Here is a 25,466-nt window from a genome sequence, read left to right as displayed (position 1 = left end):
TCAACTTAAGCATATCACTTGGTAAACCCAGAACATGAGTTTATTAGAAAACGTCTGTACCGAGGTGTGCACCCCTCACATTCCTCTTCCTAGTAGGCAGCCTTCGCTAGCCGCCTCTTGCTTTTGAGATGAGAAGCACAACTCCCAACAGATGGAATTATGTTTACCATGTTGAATAACTTCCCACCCCACGCCCGGGAAAAAAAAAATGAAATTAGTCCACCCACTTGAATGGTGTATCTTCTACTCTACTCCAGCAGATTTCATTTCAGTTGATCTTTTCTAATGGGTGGGTGTTTTTAAAAAGTTGCACGGAGGTAGTGAGGAATGATCTGCCATGTTGCTAAAACAGAGCAGATGCTCGCCCACCCTGCTGAAAACGAATTTGGCCCTGCGTGACTAATCGTGGCAGCTGCCCAGACCCCATCTCCTCCTTCCCCTGCTACAAGGCCGGGCAGCATGTAATTGGAAGGGAAGCCTGGCGCGGGAGATTAGCAGCTCTCGAGAAATAATGGGCTCTGAACATCTGAGTCTGTCCAGGTTGCTCATGGGCAGTGGCTTGTCCACGGCTGGCTCTGAGCTATCATTACGAGTGACTTGGCAGAGCTGTGGACTAGAGGCAGGAGCACAGAAATTATGTGGCCACACTTTGAATGCAGAGAGTCTCCTCTGAAGTTGAAATTATCCATGGCGTACTATGCTGGCTGAAAAATCTGCCCCAGCAGCCTCTTTGAACCAACCTCATGCATCCTCCCTCCCCCTGAAGTTCAATAGTGTGGGTTTCACTGCATCAGCAAAGGATTAACATCAGTTAGATTATCTTCCAGGAAGACAATGATATTCCTAACCTCTGACTTATGATAGGACCTTCCGCCTGCTTGCTAACTTGTCCCCTCTTTAAGACAGTCAAGCTTCTCTCTGTGCCTCTAAAAGGTTTTTTCAGTCTTGCTTTCGCTCATTCATTCATTCATTAATTTCTATTGTGGTAAAATATATGTAGCATAAAATTTACCATGCTAACCATTTTTAAGTTAAAATTCAGTGGCAGTCAGCAGCAATTCAGTGGTATTTACATTGTGTAACCATCACCACTATCCTTCAGAACTCTTCCTCTTACACAACTGAAACTTGGTCCCCATTAAACACCAACTTCCCAATCTCTTCTCTCCCCACAGCACCTGGAAACCTCCATTCTACTTTCTGTCTCTGAGTTTGGCGATCCCAGGTACCTCATAGAAGTGGAATCATACAGTATTTGTCCTTTTGTATCTGGCTTATTTCACCTGGCATAATGTAAGATGTTTCATATTGAAGTCAACAAGATGATAAACTTCTTGGGGGGAATAGCATCTTATACCTTTTTCTCCCCAGAGCCATGATGGGTACAAGGTATCTAAGTGTGCCAACTCTTAGCACAAGACTGTTTTTAGAGTGGATCAGGCTTTCAGGGGATGCAAAACTTGGTGATGAGGTAGCTTCTGCATGCTCTGCCTGGAGCACCTCTGTGCAGGCCAGGTCTTCTCTCTCCTGGCCCCACCTCCCTTTTTGACTGCTTGACTCCTGCCCTCTAGTGTCAGGGAAAACTCTCCTTGTTTCCACGGTTTTTAATTTAAATTTCATTTTCCAACTGAGTTTGTATCTACCATCTATCACCCACCTTGATGATGAGTACTCCCTCTGGGCAAGGCCCTGACTTAGCATTCATGAGTGAGAAGAAGACAGGGGAGCATGTGAGCTTTTCAAAGAGTAACACACTCTACCGTCTCAGTATTTCCAAGCCCACCCTGACATTTGGAGGGCCAGGGCAAGAGAATGTAACCCTACATCTGTTTAAAGTATATTTTATCAAATTATTTAAATCTCATATTTTTAATTAACATTTTAAACATTTACTATTTTAAAAATAAAGATAGTTGCAATTCTATTCAATCTCTATCCAGCTGCCAATATACAGAATCACTATCTTGGTTTGGGCATGTTATACCTGCACATATGTGTAAACACATAAGAGTAGTATGAATTGTTCAGTATTGCAAAGCATTCCTCCTCTGTCATGTTGCAGGGGTTGCAAATACTTAGCACCCCTGGAACCACGACAAGAGCACATGGAGAAGCAAGGACTTGGACGCTTGGCCTAATTGGAAAATGATAATCCATTATGTAAGAATCTTTTGCATGTCCTATCTGAAAGGAAGGATAATGAGTTTGTCCTCCCTTTTACCTAAGCCTCTTTGCTGCCTGATTCTTCCCCACACTCCAAAGCGTAATTTCTCCAGTGCTGGTAGTGTTACAACCCATGAACCTCAAGGCAGCTGGGCACTGTTGTCTTATTTCAAGAACACAGGACAAGGTGTGCAGAAGCGTTTCTCTGAGGCCTGAAGGTGTTAGTCACCAGAGCGGTGTTGAGCATTTCAGGTCATGCTGTGACAGCACTGAATGTTGATCCCAAGGACGGAGGCACACCATGTGTTCTTTAGTAATTTATATTTTGTGATATTTAATGTCCTCTGCAACACAGTATCAGGGAGGGGGTCCATCTTGCTCAGGTCTAAGGATGGTACTGAACATATGAAGACATTATAGCAAGGTCCTAATCAAACATGTCCTCATGTCAAGAAGCTATAGTCTCACAGAACCACTAGGACTATTGTCCTTGCATATTAGTGCACTCGGACTCATTCACCTTGAGAATGCAGAGCGCTTGTGTACTCAGTGCAACTTAAATGCCTGCTGTGCACACATCTGGCGAAACCAGAGAGCTAAGAGTGTCTGAGGATACCCTTCTGGAGCCACCAAAGCTTCTTAGTAGAGGTAGAGTTTGATTACTTCTTTTAGCTGGCCATTTTAGTTCTTATAATGCTGGTTTTGGGTCTCCTAATAATTTTTATTTTTATCTTCATCTTGCTTTCAATTGTTCAGTTATGGTTATATTGTACACACACAAAATGTTTCAGCATAAAGTATAATGCATATAACTATCTACTGGTAATATTGCTACCACTAATTAGTCATCTTGTGTAAAGAGTCAAAGTGTAAAAAAAAAAAAATTGTGGTAAAATACACATAATGATTCAACATTTTCACTATGTTTAAGTGTACTCTTCAGTGGCATTAAGTATATTCACAATGTTGTGTGACCATCACCACCGTCTGTCTGCAGCTGAGTACCCTTGAAGCTCTTTCTAATTTATTGTCATTGACCTATTTTTCCTGCTAATTTTTTTCCCCATAGGTTAGAATGCTTTGCCCAGCTGCCTCAGATTAGAGATGAGTGGGGCAGCAATTTGCACCCCTGCCCCGAACATTTGGCAATGTCTGGGCACAGCTTTGGTTGTCACTACTGTCATGAGGAGGATTTGCTGCTGGCATCTAGTGGGATGCTTCTCAGTGCTCTGTAATGCACAAGGTGGCACCCCCACAACAGAGAACTATCCAGCCGCAGATGTTAACAGTGACAAGGCTGGGAAACTCAGGTTTAAGCCCATAAGGAAAGTGGTCTGGTCTGTCCGTTGCTGGAGTACACCAAGTTAGGAGTTAAACTGGGGCTCTATGGTTCTGACAGAATGTGTAAGCAGTAGAATAAATTGAAGTCAAAAGATGAACTTTGACTCCATATTTTTATGCTGCTGTAATCTTGTTTATAATTCAAACCTCTTAATTGTGTGTTGACCAGGCAGTTTATCAATAGCTTTTCATTTATAGACTTTTCTCCTAATTACTTGCATCACTGTTGATTTATCATTCATTCATTAAAAATTATTGAGCAATTATGTGCCAGAGTCTGATTATACAGCAGTAAAAATGACATATCTGTACCTTTGTGAAGTTTTCCATCCCACTTATGATGAAAATATACAATATAGGGTTTAGAATATGAAAAACTCAATTTCAAGAATCTGTAGAAGTCTTTCTAAAACAGTGGTGGCCATGGCAGGATATTTGGCGCTACTCCACCCACCCTTGTATCTGAGTCTCTGAGTCCTCCAACTTCACACTTTTTTTTTTTTTTTTTTTTCCTGAGATGGAGTCTCACTCTGTCACCCAGGCTGGGGTGCAGTGGTGCAATCTCGGCACACTTCAACCTCTGCCTCCCAGGTTCAATTAATTCTTGTGCCTCAGCCTCCTGAGTAGCTGGGATTACAAGCGTATGTCATCACGCCAGCTAATTTTTGTATTTTAAGTAGAGACGGAGTTTCACCATGTTGGCCAGGCTGATCTCGAACTCCTGAGCTCAGGTGATCTGCCAGCCTCTGCCTCCCAAAGTGCTGGGATTATAGGCGTGAGCCACCATGACTGGCCCACACTCTTTTTGAAATCCTTTTGGATACTACTTGGATTTCCTGCTGACTTCTCAAAGCAGGAACACTTAGGGTGGCAGAGATGATACCTTCATGCTTTGCCATGGTTCCTAGCCACCTTGCAGTTCAGTGGGACCCTGTGATTACTTTTGTCGAGTGGGCACTAAGTAGAACTGATGTCCATCACTTCAGGTGGAAGCAGAGAAGAACCCACAGGAGTTTGCTGTGCTCTTCTCTTCCTCTGCCTGGTGACTTTCAGGCAGCATGTTGGTGTCAGTGTGACCTTAGAAAGCAGAGCCTCAGTACCAGCCAGCCTTGTGCACCTAGCATAAATGAGAAATAAACCTTTGCAGTATTAAGCCACTGAAGTTTCAGGGTTAATTTGCTACTTCCTCATAACTTAACTGAATTTCCTAATTGGGAAGGTTACATAAATCAGAGTATTTTATTTTTCAAGTAATTGAGTGCCTGTGTTGTGCTTCATGGTGCAAGAGGAAGAATAAGAAGGTTCTCTTTAAGGAGAATAAGCTTTCTGGGGACTGGAGAAGATGGCGATAAAACTTAAACACAGGACTGTTAGAGAATGAGAGACAGCAGAACAGTTGTTAAATGTTTGTGGTTTTTTTGTACACTTTTTATTATTATACTTTGTTTTAGCGTACATGTGTACAACGTGCAGGTTTGTTACATATGTATACATGTGCCATGTTGGTGTGCTGCACCCATTAACTCGTCATTTAGCATTAGGTATATCTCCTAATGCTATCCCTCCCCCCTCCCCCCACACCACAACAGTCCCCGGTGTGTGATGTTCCCCTTCCTGTGTCCAAGTGTTCTCATTGTTCAATTCCCACCTATGAGTGAGAACATGAGGTGTTTGATTTTTTATCCTTGCGATAGTTTGCTGAGAATGATGGTTTCCAGCTTCATCCATGTCCCTACAAAGGACATGAACTCATCATTTTTTATGGCTGCATAGTATTCCATGGTGTATATGTGCTCCATTTTCTTAATCCAGTCTATCATTGTTGACCATTTGGGTTTGTTCCAAGTCTTTGCTATTGTGAATAGTGCCGCAATAAACATACGTGTGCATGTGTCTTTATAGCAGCATGATTTATAATCCTTTGGGTATATACCCAGTAATGGGATGGCTGGGTCAAGTGGTATTTCTAGTTCTAGATCCCTGAGGAATCGCCACACCGACTTCCACAATGGTTGAACTAGTTTACAGTCCCACCAACAGAGTAAAAGTGTTCCTATTTCTCCACATCCTCTCCAGCACCTGTTGTTTCCTGACTTTTTAATGATCAGCGTTCTAACTGGTGTGAGATGGTATCTCATTGTGGTTTTGATTTGCATTTCTCTGATGGCCAGTGATGATGAGCATCTTTTCATGTGTTTTTTGGCTGCATAAATGACTTCTTTTGAGAAGTGTCTGTTCATATCCTTCACCCACTTTTTGATGGGGTTGTTTGTTTTTTTCTTGTAAATTTGTGTGAGTTCATTCTAGATTCTGGATATTAGCCCTTTGTCAGATGAGTAGGTTGTAAAAATTTTCTCCCATTCTGTAGGTTGCCTGTTCCCTCTGATGGTAGTTTCTTTTGCTGTGCAGAAGCTCTTTAGTTTAATGAGATCCCATTTGTCAATTTTGGCTTTTGTTGCCCTTGCTTTTGGTGTTTTAGACATGAAGTCCTTGCCCATGCCTATGTCCTGAATGGTATTGCCTAGGTTTTCTTCTAGGGTTTTTATGGTTTTAGGTCTAACATGTAAGTCTTTAATCCATCTTGAATTAATTTTTGTATAAGGTGTAAGGAAGGGATCCAGTTTCAGCTTTCTACATATGGCTAGCCAGTTTTCCCAGCACCATTTATTAAATAGGGAATCCTTTCCCCATTTCTTCTTTTTGTCAGGTTTGTCAAAGATCAGATAGTTGTAGATATGCAGCATTATTTCTGAGGGCTCTGTTCTGTTCCATTGGTCTATATCTTGTTTGTGTTTTTTTGTGCTTGTCTAGGACATAGCACAAAACAACCTTTTAATGCATATTAAATGAACCTAGAGCCACGTGCTTGCTACTGTAGTGAGGGTAAGTGGACTTAAGCTTTGAGGCCTTCTCTTACCTGGGAATAGAGTTTCCTTAACATTGTTTTTCTTCTAGGATAGCTGTTGTAATTTGACAAATAAGAAAACCCTTGCACCCATGGACCTAAGTTAAAAACCTTCAGCCAATGAAGTTGGAATGACCCTTGAAGATTGCTGAAACTAGGCTTCCCATCTTACAATTAGGGAAACTGAGTTTCCTGGAAGTCAAGTGATGGGCTCAAGGCCTTACAGAACTTGGGTTCAGTTTTTCTCAACTGTGGCTGTGCATTACAAACCCCTGGAGAACTTAAAAGGCAAAGCCTAGGTTTCAGCCAGACTAATTAAAAAATCTTGGGATGGGATGTAGGTTATCTTAAAAGCTCTCCCAGGGATTCCAGTGTGCAGCAAGGGTTGAGAGCCACTGCTTTGATGGACCAGGTCTTGAATACAGGGGTTGACTCCTATTTGGTGTGATTTCCACCTCTGGGTCAATACCAACTTCTTGCCAGCTGGTAACCCTGTTTTTACTAGCATATCTTTTTTTCTAGATCTTCTGGTTCCATGGGTAGATTATAAAAGCCAATTCTTTCTCCTCTTCTGTCCACTGTATGATTGTTATGTTCCAAATCTTTGGGAGTGTCATTCAAAGATGTTTTTATGATTATACCATCTTGCTGTTATACTATGTAACACAGACATAGATTGAGGTATGGGAGAAGTTATCAGTGAATCAGACATTTCACTCAACTAATATTTTTTGAGCACCTACTAAGTAGTATAGGATCATAGGCCCACAGGGCTTAGAACAGTCTAGGCCAGCGCTACCAATAGAACATTGGCTGTGGTGGAATGTTCTGTATCTCAGTTGTCTAATGTGTCAGTCACTAGCTACATGTAGTTATTGGACCCTTAAAATATGATGTGAAAGAAAATATATTAACTCTTGGAGGCCAGGATCATGGTGGCTCACACTTTGGGAGGCCGAGGTGAGTGGATCACCTGGGCAGTTCTAGGCCAGCCTGGGCAGCATGGCGAAACCCTGTCTCTACCAAAAATACAAAAATTAGCCAAGTGTGGTGGCACATAACTGTAGTCCGAGCTACTTGGGAGGCCAAGGCAGGAGGATCACTTGAGCTCAGGAGGCAGAGATTGCAGTGAGTCAGGATTGCCTCATTGCACTCCAGCCTGGGCAATAGAGCAAGACTCTGTCTCAAAAAGAAAAACTCTCAGGACTCCAAACTCATGTGCCAAAGGGAAATTTAAGCTTGGGAACTGAGTCACGCAATACTACTTTCCTTCTGTTCCCAAACAGCTGTAATTTTGCAGCCCTGTGTCATAACCTCATCTGTAAGCCGTGTTCCCACAGTGATAGAAGACCACATTATCTCCCCAGGTGGCTTTCCTCACAAATGGCTTACAACGAAATTTCTTGAGTCCCTAAATCTTCCAGGGTACATGTCACTCCTATAAACTAGGCCTACAAAACTGAGTTCTGTTGACTCTCACCATGACAATGTCAATTACCAGCTTATCTTCACAGGTACAGCACAAGGACAAGACCAGAAATCATCCCTCTGCCTACTCTGAGACAAATGCACAATGGACTTTTTAATTTTCTCCCTCTTTTCACATGTAAAATATGGATTTACTGAGGCTAATCAGAGCCTCACAAGAATGTAACCATTTGTCTCACTGCCTACCCTCCCTCTCCCTCCTTTTTTTCCCCCTCCTGCTTGCTCTTTCCCCTTTAAATACTGAAGCTCCCAAATCCCCTTGGACAAAGCATAGGCTGCAGATCTCCTGCATCTTATATTTTTCCCTGCCTGCATCCTCAGCCTTGTGTAGACAAACCTCCGTTAATCGAGACCTACCTCAGTCACTTTGCATTAACAGTGGCTAGTGTGACTGAGAACTGAGGTTTCAGTTGAATTTAATTTTATTAATTTCACTGAAACAGCCACATGGGGCTAGGGGCTACCCTACTGGAGAGCTCAGGTATAGACCAGTTCCTACTCTAGGCCTCCTGCCATTCTCACTCATCTAGTCCTGCTTGTCAGGCAGGGACCAATTGGGGACCTCCATCTGTTCCTGATTCCCAGCTCCTAGTTGCAGAAAGGAGCCAAGGTCCACTCTGAGTGGTGACTAAGCATTAATTTTGTGATAATTGTTAATATTTAGCCTCCTTTTCACCTCTAAAGGCCCAGTTATTATGGAGTGGATTGAATCTTTTGTGCCAGAAAGTTCATGGCCCCGATCACTGTCATAAACACTTAGATGTCAAATAAAACCATATTAGCTGTAAATGCCAGACACTAACAGCAGTATTAGAAGCAAATTCCTGTTACAGAAAAAAGTCTGTTCTCAAGTCTCTGACTCCTGCCTTCCCTCTGGATGTCCACACACCCAAGAATCTGTAACTTTGGCTGCTGAGCTTGCAGCCCCCCCTTCTTTTCTGCTGCTCTGGGCATTTTTACTACTTATCAGTTTTACTGAAACCGATACCACTTGTTTATTTGTGGATGCAGTTTTCACAAAACTGCATGTGTGTATGCCTCCACGTGCTTTTTTTTAAAATTTTTTTTATTGTCATAGGTTTTTGGGGAACAGGTGGTATTTGGTTAGATGAGTAAGTTCTTTAGTGCTGATTTCTGAGATTTTGATGCACCCATCTCCCAAGCAGTGTACACTGAACCCAATTTGTAGTCTTTTGTCCCTCACCCCTTTTCCTCTAAGTCCCCAAAGTCCGTTGTATCATTTTTATGCCTTTGCATCCTCATAGCTTAGCTCCTGCTTATGAGTGAGAACATACAATGTTTGGTTTTCCATTCCTGAGTTACTTAGAATCTCTAGTCCCATCCAGGTTGCTGCTAATGCCATTCATTCCTTTTTATGGCTGAGTAATAATTCCATTTTATATATAAATTATAAATTTTATATATAAATTATAAATTTTCATATAAATTTTATATTTATGTAATATATTTTATATATATTTATATATTTAAATATGTATTTATAAATACATATTTATTTAAATGTGTATATATTTGAATATGTATTTATAAATATATATTTATATATTTAAACATGTATTTATAAATATATATAAATATGTATTTATAAATATATGTTTAAATATTTAAATATTTATAAATATGTTTATAACATATATTATAAATATGTTTATAACATATTATAAATATGTTTATAACATATTATAAATATGTTTATAACATGTTATAAATATGTTTATAACATATTTATATGTTATAAATATGTTTATAACATATGTTATATATTATAAATATATGTTTATAACATATGTTATATTATAAATATATGTTTATAACATATGTTATATATTATAAATATATGTTTATAACATATGTTATATATTATAAATATATGTTTATAACATGTTATATATTATAAATATATGTTTATAACATGTTATATATTATAAATATATGTTTATAACATATGTTATATATTATAAACACGTGTTTATAACATATGTTATATATTATAAACACGTGTTTATAACATATAAATACGTGTTTATAACATATAAATACGTGTTTATAACATATATTAAATACGTGTTTATAACATAAATACGTGTTTATAACATATTATAAATACGTGTTTATAACATATTATAAATACGTGTTTATAACATATATTGTAAATACGTGTTTATAACATATATTGTAAATACGTGTTTATAACATATATTGTAAATACGTGTTTATAACATATATTGTAAATACGTGTTTATAACATATATTGTAAATACGTGTTTATAACATATATTGTAAATACGTGTTTATAACATATATTGTAAATACGTGTTTATAACATATATTGTAAATACGTGTTTATAACATATATTGTAAATACGTGTTTATAACATATATTGTAAATACGTGTTTATGACATATATTGTAAATACGTGTTTATGACATATATTGTAAATACGTGTTTATGACATATATTGTAAATACGTGTTTATGACATATATTGTAAATACGTGTTTATGACATATATTGTAAATATGTGTTTATAACATATTTATATATTATAAATATATATTATATATATATAAATATGTGTAAATACATATAAATAATAAATTTATATATATTATATTATATATTTATATATTGTATAATATATAAATATATATAATATATAAATATATCATATATAAATATATATTATATATATAAATATATATAAATATATATTATATATATAAATATATATAAATATATATTATATATATAAATATATATAAATATATATTATATATATAAATATATATAAATATATATTATATATATAAATATATATAAATATATATTATATATATAAATATATATAAATATATAATATATAAATATATAAATTTGTATATGTTTATAATATATATTTATAATATATAAATATGTATTATATATTATATATAATAGATAATGTATAATATATATTTGTACATTTATATTATATATAATATTTGTATAATATGTAATATATAATATATAATATGTAATATAATATATAATATATAATATGTAATATAATATATAATATGTAATATATTATATAATATGTAATATATAATATGTAATATGTAATATATATATTTATTATATTATATATTATTTATTATATATTATGTATTTATATAAATATAAACATATTTATAAATATATAAATATGTGTATATATAAATATATATGTGTATGTGTATATATGTGTGTGTATATATGTAGGTGTATATATATATACACACACACACACCCGTTTCTTTATCCACTCGTTGATTGATGGGCATTTGGGTTGGTTCCAAATTTTGGAATTGTGAATTGTGCTGCTATAAACTTGCATGAGCAAGTATCTTTTTCACATAATGACTTCTTTTCCTCTGGGTAGATACACAGTAGTGGGATTGCTGGATCAAATGGTAGTTCTACTTTTAGTTCTTTAAGGAATCTACACACTATTTTCCATAGTGGTTGTATTAGTTTACATCCTTGGGGGGAGAGTTGAAGAGATTCATCTGAGAATCGAGAGGAGGCCAGCATTTGTGCCTCAGGAGTTGAAGCTGTTGGGCTCAGGTCCTGGCTTTCTAATCTGAAAGAGGAGTGCTCAGGTCCCGGCTTTCTAATCTGAAAGAGATGAGCTCTGTGGCTCTGCAGCTGGCGGTCCCTGTGCTGCCTGCTGAGCTGGGTGCAGAGCCTGGGAGAGGAGGGCAGCTGTGCTCCCTCAGGTCTGGGGACATCTCCACCAAGGTGTCGTTGGGATGCTTTGTGGGGAGGGAGGTCTGATTAGAATCCTGGTGATACCAGTAACAGTGGATGAAGAAGCCTGCAACTCTAGAATTGAATGAAACAAAAATCAGCCCTCGGACATTGTCCATTTCCCGCTGTTCCCACCTTTTGGAAATTTTTCTGCATCGTCTGCGTGATAGTTAATTGTTCACTGGTTTCCTGTGTAGACAAAGTTTCATATAAATAAAAAATCTTTTCACAAAAAAAGAGCCTTCATTAATATAAAGAAAAAAACAGGAAACTGTATAAAGGAAATCCCACTAACAGAGATAACTAATGATATTTTGCATGGTCATCCATCTAGGCTTTAATACAGTTTTAAATAAAGGGAATCCTCTTACAAACTTTATTCTTATATCATACTTTTTTTTTTTTTTAATTCAGAAGAATGCTGTGGGCAGCTGCCTGACTGTCCCTGTAGTTTTTCTTTCACTGTGTAGCTTCAGTGAGTCCATATCTTGGCTCACTTGTGAAATTATTTCATGAGACCAAGGAAGGAAGAGTTCATCCATGAAAAATTCTGATTTAGGTATTGCCTGCAGCCCTCCAGAGATAAACCAATCTGTCCCCACAAGTGGTATACCTGTTTGTCTGCTCTTTTCCTTGTTAGGGTCTTGTCAGTCTGATAATAGTGCTGATAATCTTTTACTTGAATCTCTTTGGTTACTGATGAAGTTGAATAGTTTTTCATCTGTTCATGTGCTATTTTGTGATTTGTATTCTAGGTACGATTTTCTGTTGGGGTGTTGGTTTTCTTTTGAATTTCTTGTAACTCTTTGTATATTAAGATTAGGAATTCCATCGTATAATGAAGAATCCCTGTCCCCTTTTCCCTTTTCCCATTTGACTTTGCAAATAGTAGGTTTTATGATAGGTTTAAAGTTTTAAATTATAGTCAAATTTATAAATATTTTCCTACATGGTTTTGGCTTTTGCATAATTCTTCAAAAGTTCTTACTTCCAAAACTTACACAAATACTTGCCCAGTTTAAAAAAAATTTTGTTTATGTTTGTTCTATCTAAACTTATTTTGGTAAGAGAGAATAAGAATACTGGCCTATTTTTTTTTCCCAAATGGCTAGCTAATTTACTTGCCAATACTACTTGAAAAGATCCTTTTAACCTTTTATTTGCAATTTAACATTAATAACACACAAATTTTCTCTATGTGCTTGTGTTTCTTTCTGTATCTGCTACACTTGATTTATCTGCCTATTTTAGCCCTTTCATTGATGGGTTTGTTAATATACCTTAACATTTGATAACCGAGTCCCTCTAAAGATGGGGTGGGAGGAACATTGACATTTATATTATCTTGAAAATTGACTGTTACCCCAGTAAACTGAGTCTGTGTCCATATGCTTTCCTAAAAGATTTATGTAAAACAGAAATTCTTAAAAATTATCTAAAAGCCACCTGTATCAGAATTACTTGGGAATGTATTTTAAATTTCAGGTTCCTGAATCCTGCCTCAGAATTCCTGATAAGTAAGTTGGGCTCAGGAAACTTTATAAGCGTCTCAGAAGACTTTTAGGAACACCTTAAGAATCTTAGCACTCAGTTAAAACATGGTGAGCAGCAGCCAAGTTCCTCCTGTTTAAATGTTTAAAAACATCCCCACTACCTTCTTATAAACTACCTGTGTTAGATGTACATGTGTGCATACAGGTACTGAGGGTTACAAATGTATCCTGTCAATGAACATTTTTTAGTGCTTAATGTTGTCCAAGTGCTAAGAATACAAGGATAACACCTCGCATCTGAGATTTGACCTTAAAATGTGTAATCCTACTCCGTGATTATGCACATAGATCTCAAACTCCTAATATATTTTAGGTGAAAGCAAAATTACTGCCCTAGAAGAATGTGCAGTTAGTTGGGGAGAAATATATGCACAAATGGTTCAACTTGAGGCCGCTTATAGAGGACAATTCATCAGATACAAGATGATCCAGATAAAAATGGAGTGTGTTGGTTAATGGGGGAGAGTGTATGAAGTAACAGCAATAAATGGGGCCAATCAAGGAAGTTTTTCTAGATGGAAGAAAGAACAGCGTTCCAATTGCAACTGAAATTAAAGACTCAGTATTTTTCCCTTAAGAAGCAATAGAACACTCTCTTAGACCTGGTTATGTTTCCTGAGCTCTGTGTGTCAGTCTTCTACCTTAATATTCTGGGGTTATGTTATCAGCAAATTTTCCATCTGGACTGGTCTTTCATGGCAACACAGGTATTTTGTTCAGCTTGTCTTTCTTTAAAACATTATCTTCATTACTTACTATCATGTTAAGATGGTGATTCCAGCTAAGAAGACAGGACATTGAACACAGACTTAGTGCTTCATAACCACCTTTTTGTGTCTGCTACTTTCATCTCTTTAGATTCTGGATTACCCAATTGACGTACAACGCAACCAGCTGCCCTTCTTACGGAATCCAGATATCTTGGTGGGAGAAAATGACCTGACTGCCCTTAGCTATCTTCATGAGCCTGCAGTTTTGCATAATTTGAAGGTCCGTTTCCTGGAGTCCAACCATATCTACACTTACTGCGGTAAGTGGGGGGCATCTGTTGGCTGCATGCGTTGGAAAGTGCTACCAGCTTTAGACTTGCTCAGCTCAAATGCTTAGGAGTCCTCATTTCACTCTCTCATTTGTAAGTGTCTCTCCACTGAGACCCTTGAAAGGCTTGCAATCAGTGAATGTGGCTTAATTAGGCTGCCCCAGTCTCTGTGGGATGATGGGTGTTAATCATGGATCAACCAGGGAAGAAATGGGTCACACCATGTGGTGCGACTGGCTTAGCTCAGTCCTTGGAGTCCTGGGTCCTGGGAGAGGAGTAAGTACAGCATCGTGTCTGAGCTGGGTGCCTGCTCTCAGCACCAAACCCTTGTTTTGTTTTCTGCTTGAAAAGCCTGCTTTTCTGTGATCTTCTCACTTGCCTCTGTTTGTACTGACATAACACCCAATGAGTATTTGTCAAAATAGTGAGAAAAATTCATAACATATTTTAAAAGTCTTGAATTGTTATATTTGATTTTCTTAAAACTTCTCCTTTCCACCGGGTGCAGTGGCTCATGCCTGTAATCCCAGCACTTTGGGAGGCTGAGGCGGGCAGATCACGAGGTCAGGAGATCGAGACCATCCTGGCTAACATGGTGAAACCCCATCTCTACTAAAAACACAAAAAATTAGCCGGGTGTGGTGGCGGGTGCCTGTAGTCCCAGCTACTCGGGAGGCTGAGGCAGGAGAATCGCTTGAACCGGGGAGTCGGAGCTTGCAGTGAGCCGAGATTGCGCCACTGCACTCCAGCCTGGGCAACAAAGTGAGACTCTGTCTCAAAAACAAAAACAAACAAAAAAAACTTCTTTCCTATATCACAAATTCTGATCTCTCTCTCTCTTTTTAAAGAGTATTGCTAAGTGGCATAGCAAAAATAGAACCCTATAAACCGTTGTTTGAGAGGTAAATTGAGGATCTGGTTGGGGATTCTGGCTGCAGGGCTCCTTTGTGGGAGTCACTCCTTTATGGTCTTGTCCTGGGAGGGAATGCCTGGCATGTGCCCTCTGGTCTTGCTCATCGTCATAAGTGACACCTCAGGCACTCAGGGGTTTTTCACTTTTATATTCCACTTTGGTTTGGAATTGATAGTTTTAGCTACTAAGTTAGGGTGAGTTTTTCTTCCAGATTTCAGGAGCTGTCAATAGCAGGTTGATTCCAGTGCTCGAGAGCTGTGGTTTCCCAAAAGCTCCTTCACTCCAACTGCTGGTGGGAGTTTTATTTGAAACAAACTGTTAATTATCAGAGCCTTTAATAAGATATTTACTTCAAAAAGGAGATTTTTAAAATTCGACTCCTATTTTAGGAGCAAAAGATAAGTGACCATCAGGTTCTGTTTTTAAAGGAATAACCTCTAAGATGTCCCAGTGTCTGTACATATTTATCCAAATGCATTTTGACTCCTCCAGTTCAAGCTGTTCAGAGTGACTGAATGGCACAGAAGTCTGAGTCATCCAGGAAGCACTAGATGCTGCTCTGGAGGGGCCAGGATGTTTAAGGAAAACACGTGACCTCGGAGTATGATACGGAAATGTGAATTGCATGCTACGTGAATTAGAATCTTATAGAACTCTATAACAAGCAGAACATGTGAGGCTGTTCCTAAGAGGATTCTCCAAGTGATTAGCCGCATTAGTGGAATTTATTAGGGTTCTGGGCCTTATATTTTGGTCTTTTCAGGCAAACTTCTGTCAAGAGGACTTGAGTGTCTTTTTTACCCCCTGGCCCTTTCCCCTTTATGTGGAATAATCTGGTTTATTACACTTCGTGTTCCCAGCCTCGCTTTTCAGACACCAGAAGGGAACACGATGTTGGAGACTTCCCATCTTAGCAGCTGCCCTTTCATTGCCTTCTCCTTCCCAAGTGACTGGAAAAGCTTCTGGTTTTTGTACCTCAGTCAGTGGGTCTTCTGACATCCAGAATGTGATCTTATGGGAAAGAAAAAGGCATATCTCTGTTTTGTCTGAAAGATCAAATTCACAATTTTTTCCTTCTACAGGCTCAAATATGAACCTGCCTCACATCATCCATAAAAGATTATCTGAACTTTATAGCATTTTCTAGTTGCTCAATCAATGTGTATTTACTGAGTCCATCATTGCAATGCATTCTTTAGGGACACAAGGTGTAAGGGAAAAAAGTTGAGATGTGGTGTAATAAAAAATAGCCAACATGCAGTGCTTACTATACAAGGCACTGGTCTTAAGTGTTCTCTTTTTTTTTTTTTTTTTTAAGACAGGGCCTCACTCTGTCGCCCAGGCTGGAGTACAGTGGTGCCATCATAGCTCACTGCAGCCTTGAACTCCTGGGCTCAAGCATTCCTCTCAGCCTCCTCGAGCAGCTGGGACTACAGGTCCATGCCACCATGCCCGGCTAATACTTTTTTGTAGAGAAGAGGTCTCACTGTGTTAACCAGGCTGGTCTCAAACTCCTGGCCTTAAGCGATCCTCCTGCCTCAGCATCCCAAAGTGCTGGGATTACAGGCATGAGTCACCATGCCTGGAATTTTCCCTCGCACAATTCATCATTTTTCCTTAGGAAGTCCCAGATAAATGCAATTGTTATCTCCATTTTATATAACAGTTGAGGAAACTGAGGTACTGAGAAGTAATTGCCAAAAATGACATAGTTGGCTGAGCCAAGATTACATCTCAAGATATGTAAATTTTATTCTCTGTCCACGTTATTTGTATTTTAGTTAAGATAACCAATATACAAATGAGAAAATTTATAATCCTTTCCCAGATTTTAGTTCTGAGATGGATTTTTAAGTCTCTCTAATATATACTGGTAGAATTTAATATCCTCTTCTCTCTGATCCTGGAACACCTTGCACATGTTTATTTTATTAACTCAATTTTTTTTTTTTTTTTTAGCATTTGTGAGTGAGTGTGTGTGTGTTTGTGTGTGTGCATGTGTGTGTGTGTATGCTTATTCCAGGCTGTAGGGTATCTGGAGACCTGAAGCACACAGATGAGCCTTGATTGAGCTGATTGATTGGTTAAGACTGGTTCTGCTGCCCTCTCTTTCTTTGGTTTTTGGCCTGTGTATGAATGGGTGGGTGCCTTGAGCTAATGCCAGGTGTCTGCTGTGCTGTCAGAATCTGACCACCTTGTCTGTTTGCAGGTATCGTACTTGTTGCCATTAATCCTTATGAACAGTTGCCAATCTATGGACAAGACGTCATCTATGCCTACAGTGGCCAAAACATGGGAGACATGGACCCCCACATCTTTGCTGTGGCAGAAGAAGCCTACAAGCAGATGGCCAGGTGAGAATGTCCTCAGCCCAAAAGTCCTCCTGAGTAGTCAGTGGGCAGGAAGGGGAGTTTTTACCTTCCTCTGCAACTGATGCTCACAGGGAGGTGGTGAGACTGGGATTGAGGAAACATCTTGGAAACAAAGCAGCCCAAGTTCTACTGCCTACCTCATTTCCTCATGCCTTTATCTTATTCTTGTTAACTTGAACCTAGACTTGGAGAGCAGTGGCTCTTTAGACTTATTTCATTTTTTTGAGCAATGGAATAAATTCCTTGCATTTCGTCTCTCTTTGACTTACTTTTGGCCCCTTTTCCTCCCTTCATGGTATAATATAATTCATTTGATAGCATCTCCATTCACTTACCCTAGCCTGAACTACAGATAGTCTCACTGAAGACTCCCTTTTGAAGAAACCAGGACTCTTTGACAACTTCTTGAGATGCCAAGCACTGGAGGGCAGAAATTGAAGTTTCAAATTGGCAGCTGTGCATAGTGGTTTGGGGTCTGTAGCCTGGAAGTGGAGCTCTGTTTAGGCATTTAAGTAGATCTCCTCCTTATTGCTGTTATTCTTTTCACTCTGAAAAATAGCAGGTCTGTTTGTTCAGAAAATGGGTTGGGTGATAGGCTGTAACTTCAGCATAAAGTAGGGAAAGATAGCTTTATCAATGTTTTGGGGGAAATGCAGATCTCAGTTAATGCTAAAATGCTAGATTATTTCAGTCGAGTTTTTCTTGTCACCTCTAGAGAACATTTTCTGGAGCTGGCAACATATAGCAAAGTCTTTTTGGAGAAGGAAAGCTATTTAGATTAATTTAGCAAAAGGAGTTAGTGATTTTTGTAGAGGGAGAATCCCATTCTAGGTGGTCTGTGCTTCAATGGATTTCAGGGTATCATTTTCACCCCAGTGAAAATTTCCATGAGGGAAGACTGTTTTATGGGCATCCTTGCAGATATATAGTGCTTTATTGCTGGCTGTAGAGATCAGTATATAAAAGGTCTGCTTCATTATAGATACTCAGTGATGTATTCAAAATAAGCACTGATTGGAGAGCTGAAAATCTAATAAACAGAATTATCTGTAACCATTTTATTTCTCCAAAGAGTGGAGCTAAAATTATTGCAACCTTTCACTTTTCTCTAATGCCAAAAGGAAGACCATACACTATATTAATGTGCTATCAGGGCTCAACTAGGAGTCCCTTAGCTTGGCAACTCATTGACGTGTACCTCCTACCCAATGGTGTGTGGTTCAGAAGATTGTGTGGAGAGAAGAATGAGCATTAGCATGTTGCACAGTATGCAGCCTGTGCATGAGTTTCTGTTGGAGGACATGGGTATGGCACAGAGGAGGGAGGCCTTGGGACTGAACGGATTCTGTGCTTTGGAAGAATCTATTCACCTGAGTCTACATGCACTTCATGTGAGAACAACGACACTCTTTCCTCCTTTAGAAGATGGTTTCTTTATGGTTCTGAAAGAGAAGGTAGGTGTGGCTTGGTTCTTACCATGTTCTACCATGCCAAGAGCTCTGACAGCTCTCTAAGACTTGTGCTGTCATGGCTGGTTGCTTTCATCCCATTCTCTTAGCCATTGCACTTAGGTGTGTCAGAAGTTTCCATTCTTCATCAAAGCTGCTTGTGGACTCCTGTAGGCTTGAGAATCTTCTGGCTTTCCACCCTGTGGAGTCTTCTAGCCTTATCCACCCTGTAGACCCTTTTGACAAGATTCCTCTGTTCTTCTCTGCCATGCCTGAAGCTGAGTCCATGATTATCCTACACTTGGGTTATTTCACTTGCTTGGGACCTTTGCACCCATTATGGGGAAGAGGATGTGTGGGAGTCTGGGGTGATGGGTGTGATACCGTCTTGCTCTAGGGTAATGAATTTGTCAGTAGAGAGTTCGGATGTTAAAGCTGAACTGGGATTGCTTCCTTAAGGATTTTCTTTAAGGTTTTAAGGTTTATACTTGTTTTACCACTGGGTCCCTAATTTTGCTGAAGTTCTTGTGCAATTTTTGCTTATGAACATGCATTAGAAGTAGGAAGACCAGCACATGTGGCCACAGGGGAGAGCTTTTTGTTTGTTTGTTTGTTTGTTTTTTTGAGATAGAGTTTCGTTCTTTTGCTCAGGCTGGAGTGAAGTGGTGCGATATCAGCTCACTGCAACCTCCGCCCCCCAGGTTCAAGCGATTCTCCTGCCTCAGCCTCCTGAGTAACTGGGATTATAGGCGCCTGCCACCACGCCTGGCTAATATTTGTATTTTTAGTAGGGACGGGGTTTCACCATGTTGGCCAGGCTGGCCTGGAACTTCTGACCTCAGGTAATCCACCCGCCTCAGCCTCTCAAAATGTTAGGATTACAGACATGAGCCACCACGCCTGGCTGAGAGCTATTTTTGAATTAGTTCTGTTGTCAGCAGCTCAGGGTTTCTGTTATTGATCTGAGATGTACATTGGAAGCCTCAGCAGAATCTGTTGAGCCAAGGAAGAAGGGTGACCCATTGGTTAGATGCAGGACAAGTTTTTGCTGTATTTCCTGTATGGGCCTTCTCTATCAGTTTTGGATACTAGAACACATTCACTCAACAGTACTTGTCAACTGTCTGTTGTGCTTTTTCTGACTCATCAGTAGTCATTGAAATAATTATGTGGTTCAAGTAGCCATAGGCTAGCACAGTGTACTTTGAATTTGAACCTGCCTAACAGCTGGGTGAAATGAAAGGTGTAAGAAACTAACATTAATAGTTTTCAGTCTTTGGAGACTACAACTCAGGTGGCCTTGGACTCAGTGATTCTCTTGATTCACTGGGGACTGGATTTTCTTTCTTGATGTGGCTCACACAGGGACTCTTCATGCTTTGAGTGGGTGGGGAGACTCTGTGAGAGCATGAGGGGCTAAGTATAGATCTTTATTTCCCCCCATACCCACCCCCCAAGAGTTCTAGGAGAGAACTGCTAGTGCTGGAGGAAAGTTAGAGGAGATAGCAGTAAGAGAAGAGGATTCGTTCACTGTCCCTATCTCTGTCATATTCACCAAGTCTGGGCTTGAGGGTGAATGCAGATTCACAGTGAAGAAAAAGGGGGTGTTAAAATCCTACGAAACGTCATTTTAATGAATTCTGTCCACTGCATGAGAATCCTGTGAGGAAGGGGCTGACCTCCACTTCTTAGCTCTGTGCTTTCTACTCTTCCTTCCCTATCTGAGACTCAGAAGGCCCACTCACTCATTTTTACCTTCCTCAGCTCCAGCCTCAGGTCCTCCATCAAATCATTATCAGCAGATGTTTATAAAGTATCAGTTGTTTGATAGGCTCAATACTGGCCACTAGGAAATGTAAGACCTCACCCTGCTTCTTAAGAGGCTCACTGTCTGTTGGGAGAGAGAAGACGTACGTAGGCCAAGAAGCCTATAATTGCAGGAAGTATAAATAGAAACTGTGCCATGGTGTCATTTAAATTGCGCTTGGAGACCTAATGTCACAGGTCGTCCAAGAAAACTAGGATTTTAGCTGGGTCTTGATGAATTGGTAGGATGCACAGAATGAGAAGAGGGCCTCTAGGTGGATGGAGTAGTGGACCATGACCTCAGAAGTGGGGCATCAAAAGGCATCACGAAACCACAAGATACTGCCTTGCACTCACTAGGATGTCTACAATCAAAGATATGATAATGAGTGTTGACAGGGATGTGGAGAAATTCGAATTCTCACACCCTGCTAGTGGGAATGTAAATTGGTACAACTGCTATGGCAAATAGTCTGATGGCTTTTTTGAAAAGTAAAACAAAAATCCCCCTATGACCCAGCAATTCCATTCTTAGGTATGCACCGAAGAGAAATGAAAACACTTTTTTTTTTTTTTTTTTTGGAGATGAGTTTCACTCTTGTTGCCCAGGCTGGAGTGCAATGGTGCAATCTTGGCTCGCTGCAACCTCCGCCTCCCACGTTCAAGCAATTCTCCTGCCTCAGCCTCCCAAGTAACTAGGATTAAAGGCACCTGCCACCACACCCAGCTAATTTTTGTATTTTTAGTAGAGACAGGATTTTGCCTTGTTGACCAGGCTGGTCTCGAACTCCTGACCTCAGGTGATCCACCTGCCTTGGCCTCCCAAAGTGCTGGGATTATAGGCGTGAGCCTCCATGCCTGGCCTGAAAACACATATTTACACACAAACTTACACATGTTTTTAGCAGTGTTATTCACAATAGCCAAAAGGTGAAAACAACATATATGTTCATCACCTGATGAATGGATAAACCAAATGAGGAATATCCATACAATGGAATATTATTGGCCTTAAAGGGAACAGAGAACTGATACATGCTACCACATTGATAAACCTTGAAAATATGCTAAATCAAAGAAGCCAGATACAAAAGACCACGTGTTGTCTGATTCCATTTCTATAAAATTTCCAGAATAGGCAAATCTATAGAGACAAAGTAGATTTATAGTTGCCTAGGGCTGGAGTTGAGGCAAAATGGAGCGTGATTTCTGAGAGGTATTTTTTTGGGGGGGTGGTTGTGGCAGGTGATGAAGTGTTCTAAAAATTGGTTGTGCTGCTGAATGCACAATTTGGCAAATGTACTAAAAATCATAGAATTATACACAGTAAATGAGTGAATTGTGTGTTCTGTGAATGATACCTTAATAAAGCTATTATAAACAAAAAGACATGGCCAGGAGACTGTACCTAGGCAAGTTTAACTTACATGGTGAATGGATCTGCAGGGGTGTTCTGGGCTATCAAGTTAGAAACAAGGTAAAGCCAGACTGTGGAGGCCTTTGCAGGCTGGGGGATCTTTGGGGAAGAAGTGTATTCTATTAACACAGTACAAAGATGGCCAAAAGAGTTTGGGAAACCGTGGGTTAACCAAGTTAAACATCTTCCTTGAAGGCAGAGCTTCCCAGAGGCCTTATGTTGACACGCCTTCTGAGTTTCCAAGATAGGGATCCATTATGCTGGGTTTGCAAATCATATTTAGACACAAAACTGTTTTCAAAGATTATTTCAAGGGACTAATGTTCTGTGCAACACTGTTTGAGAGATGCATAGGGCAATGGAGAAATTTTAGTGTCTTGGATAAGGAAATAATATGATACAAGAGATGTTCAAAGAAAAACTTTTCTCCGTTGGGTCCTATTTCTTAATGATATTTTCTTCTCCATATTCCTGTACATTTCCAAGGATAAGAGTACCTTCTCATCAGAAGCTTAGCTTGTTGTGGAAAGAACTTACCTGTGTATAGCGTGGAGGAAAGGCAGGGAATTAGAAAGTGTGAGACTTTGTGGCACAGTGTAATGTTCTGTTTCTTTTATCTTCCATGCTTTACCCCAGGGCATGTGATTGGTGCTCAAGAAAGAATAGGAATTATTCTCATTAATGCATTTAATTCGCAGAGTTGCTGTCTGAGATTAGTTATCCCCACAATACAGATGAGGATAGAGACTTTCGGATGCTGAATAGTTCTCCAAGGTCATGAAGATAGTAACCGAGTACGGACGGAGTTCAGACCCAAGCCTCTTTGCTGCACAGCTTCCTCCATTAGCTGAGAAAAATGATACTACCTCCCTAAATGGGCAGAGATGGAACCCAGACCTAATCTGATTGCCCAATGCTTCCTGCATTAGCCAAGAAGCTGTTCTACTTCCCTTAATGGGTAGCAATGGAATTTAGACCCAATCTGTTTGCCCCAGAGCCTCCTGCATTAGCAAAGAAGCCCTACCGCCTCTCTAAATTTTGTCTGCTCAGCCCCAGTCTTTCAGAACAGAGCAGATTCTGGTCCCCCAAGTAGCACTAAGGGGCAAAAGGGATAGATCTTTGTCCTTACAGTTTTGGTGTGTTTTCCAGCCTTGTTGGTGGGAGTGTGCCGTCTTATTTGGCTGGCGGTGTCTGATTGCTTTTTTGAGCCATGTGTTTTATTTGTGCCTTTTTTTTTTTTTTCTGAAGGGAAGTGGAGATGCTGCAGAGCAAATTTATTTGCTCAGGTAGCCAAGGTAATAGAGCACCCACATTCCCATCTGTCTCTGCTGTGTTGCCAGCTGTGACTAATAATGAAAGATGAGATTGCTGTTGCCTGGGGTCCCGGGGAGGGGTGTGCAGCTTGGAGGCCTGTGGAGGGTGGGGCTGGTGAGGAATGAAATGCACCCTTGCCAGAGTGGGAGCCATCCTGGAGACGGGATTTGGAGCCCATGAGGGTGAGAGCCTGTGCTCGGCAAGGATAGGGATTCTAGTTAATGGTCCTGGTTGGGCTCTTGGAGGAGGGTCTCTTGCTCGATTTGGATCCCCATAAGTGTGAAGAGCATGTACAGAATTTGATGGTCTTCCAGGGAAGCAGTATGGAAATGAGTGTCCATAGTGAAAAAGCCCAAAGTGTCCCTCTTTGGTAAACAGGAGGGAAGAGGTTGCAAGGCTGATCGTATGAGTGGAAGTGAGAGGCTGTCCTCTGTTGCCAGGACAACCCTTAGTGAGCACATTGACTCCTCAGGGCAATGAGAGAAATTCCTGATTGTGGAAATACATTGCAGAAGGGAAAGGGAGTGAGGAAGCTATGCATTTTCCATTTTTGGAGGTCAAAACAACAATTAAAAATAGAATTGACAACTTTGTCTTCCTAATGATGGGGATGGAATGCTCTGGGATGCATGAGAAATGGACTCAGGACTTTTGCAATCAACTCCAGGCTGCAGATTCTGTTGAACTTGGATCTTTGGAAATACATCTTTCATAAAAGAATTATACAGAGGTGACCTAAATCTTCATGTTGCTTTGAGATCAAGTTTTAAATAAAATAATGTTGGTTTCTTCCTTCGGTTTTGGCATAAGGTGGTTTGTTATTCTGGGCTGTTACATTGTTTGGGGAGGTTGGGGATGTGGAGTGCTTCCTAATTGAGCCTCAGGTTTTCGGTGAGAGAATGTCATCATGCTGATGTGAGTGTGGAGCCAGGTTTTTCCTGTAAGTGCTATGCTGTGCAGGAGTATGCAAGGGTCTGCCCCCGGTAACCTCTTCTCTCCCAACCTGCCATGTGTCCAGAGGTAGACTCTCTGACCTCTGTGGTTCTCAGCATCTTCACACTTTGAGGAGAACATTGGCCTTGCTTCTGAGAGGAACTTGGATCCAGTGAGAAGTCATGAGGAACCTTTGAAAGCTCTTGAGTGCTGTAAGACTTTGGGCACAGTTGTTACAGCTGACAGATTCATGGGCTATGGTTGAGTACAGTGAATGGTGGAGTCCTTGGGGAGGTCAGTGAGTAGGGAGCAATGACTGGGTGAATTTTATAGTAAAGTCTGAAACCAGGACTTCAGTCAGCCCTGAATTTTGGATGAACTTTTCTTTCCCGGTCAATATAATTTCAAGTCAGGGTTAGTCAGAATTGCTTTAGGACAAGGTATAAGAGATGCTTAAGATGTCTGAACACAGGAGTGGTTTTTAATCTCTTCTCCAGCCCTGTCTCTTATTTCTTGAGCATGCCCTGAGCATTCCACATTCAGATTCCTTCCTGGGATGCTCTGGGCTGTTCACTTGTCCCTGTTCTTCCCTGTTCACCTGGGTCTCTCGTTCTGTGACCTCCTGCACAGCCATGCCCGTGCACACCTATCTCCCTCCCCTAGGGATGCTACAGCACTAAGGTTTTGTGAAATTGTTTTGATCCTTTCCAATGTCTTAGATGGTATTATTGTTTGTGTCTACCTATCATATTCAAATTGCTAGTTTTATTGTTAAAATTTCCGAGTAGGGGAAAGTTATTTAAGTGTGCAGTGAGTATGGCTAATGATGACATCCCTATTTTAAAAGAAATTGATAGTAAATGGATATTGCCATCTCCTTTTAAAATTGTGCATTTAGGAAAGAATAGGAGAAGCAGTTTTCTTTGCCTGCCTTCTATGACCCTGCAGAGGTCATAAATATTATTAACAGTTGCATATCTGCAGT

The 25,466-nt window shown here is 39.9% G+C and overlaps 1 protein-coding gene across 3 annotated transcripts in view; it reads left to right on the top strand.

Annotated features, from left to right (window-relative positions):
- MYO5B (myosin VB) overlaps positions 1-25,466 on the top strand; it is a 367,801-nt gene that overhangs the window by 140,866 nt on the left and 201,469 nt on the right. For all 3 annotated transcript variants that reach the window (XM_054460695.2, XM_054460694.2, XM_063653662.1), the window contains exons 3-4: positions 14,098-14,269; positions 17,401-17,545. In XM_054460695.2, coding sequence (XP_054316670.2) covers positions 14,098-14,269; positions 17,401-17,545 — 317 coding nt within the window. The remainder of the gene's footprint in view (positions 1-14,097; positions 14,270-17,400; positions 17,546-25,466) is intronic.

Source organism: Pongo pygmaeus, chromosome 17, assembly GCF_028885625.2.
Source record: "Pongo pygmaeus isolate AG05252 chromosome 17, NHGRI_mPonPyg2-v2.0_pri, whole genome shotgun sequence".
NCBI classification, from domain to species: domain Eukaryota; kingdom Metazoa; phylum Chordata; class Mammalia; order Primates; family Hominidae; genus Pongo; species Pongo pygmaeus.
Note: the sequence above shows the minus strand (reverse complement) of the source record. Positions and strands in the feature narration are given on the sequence as shown.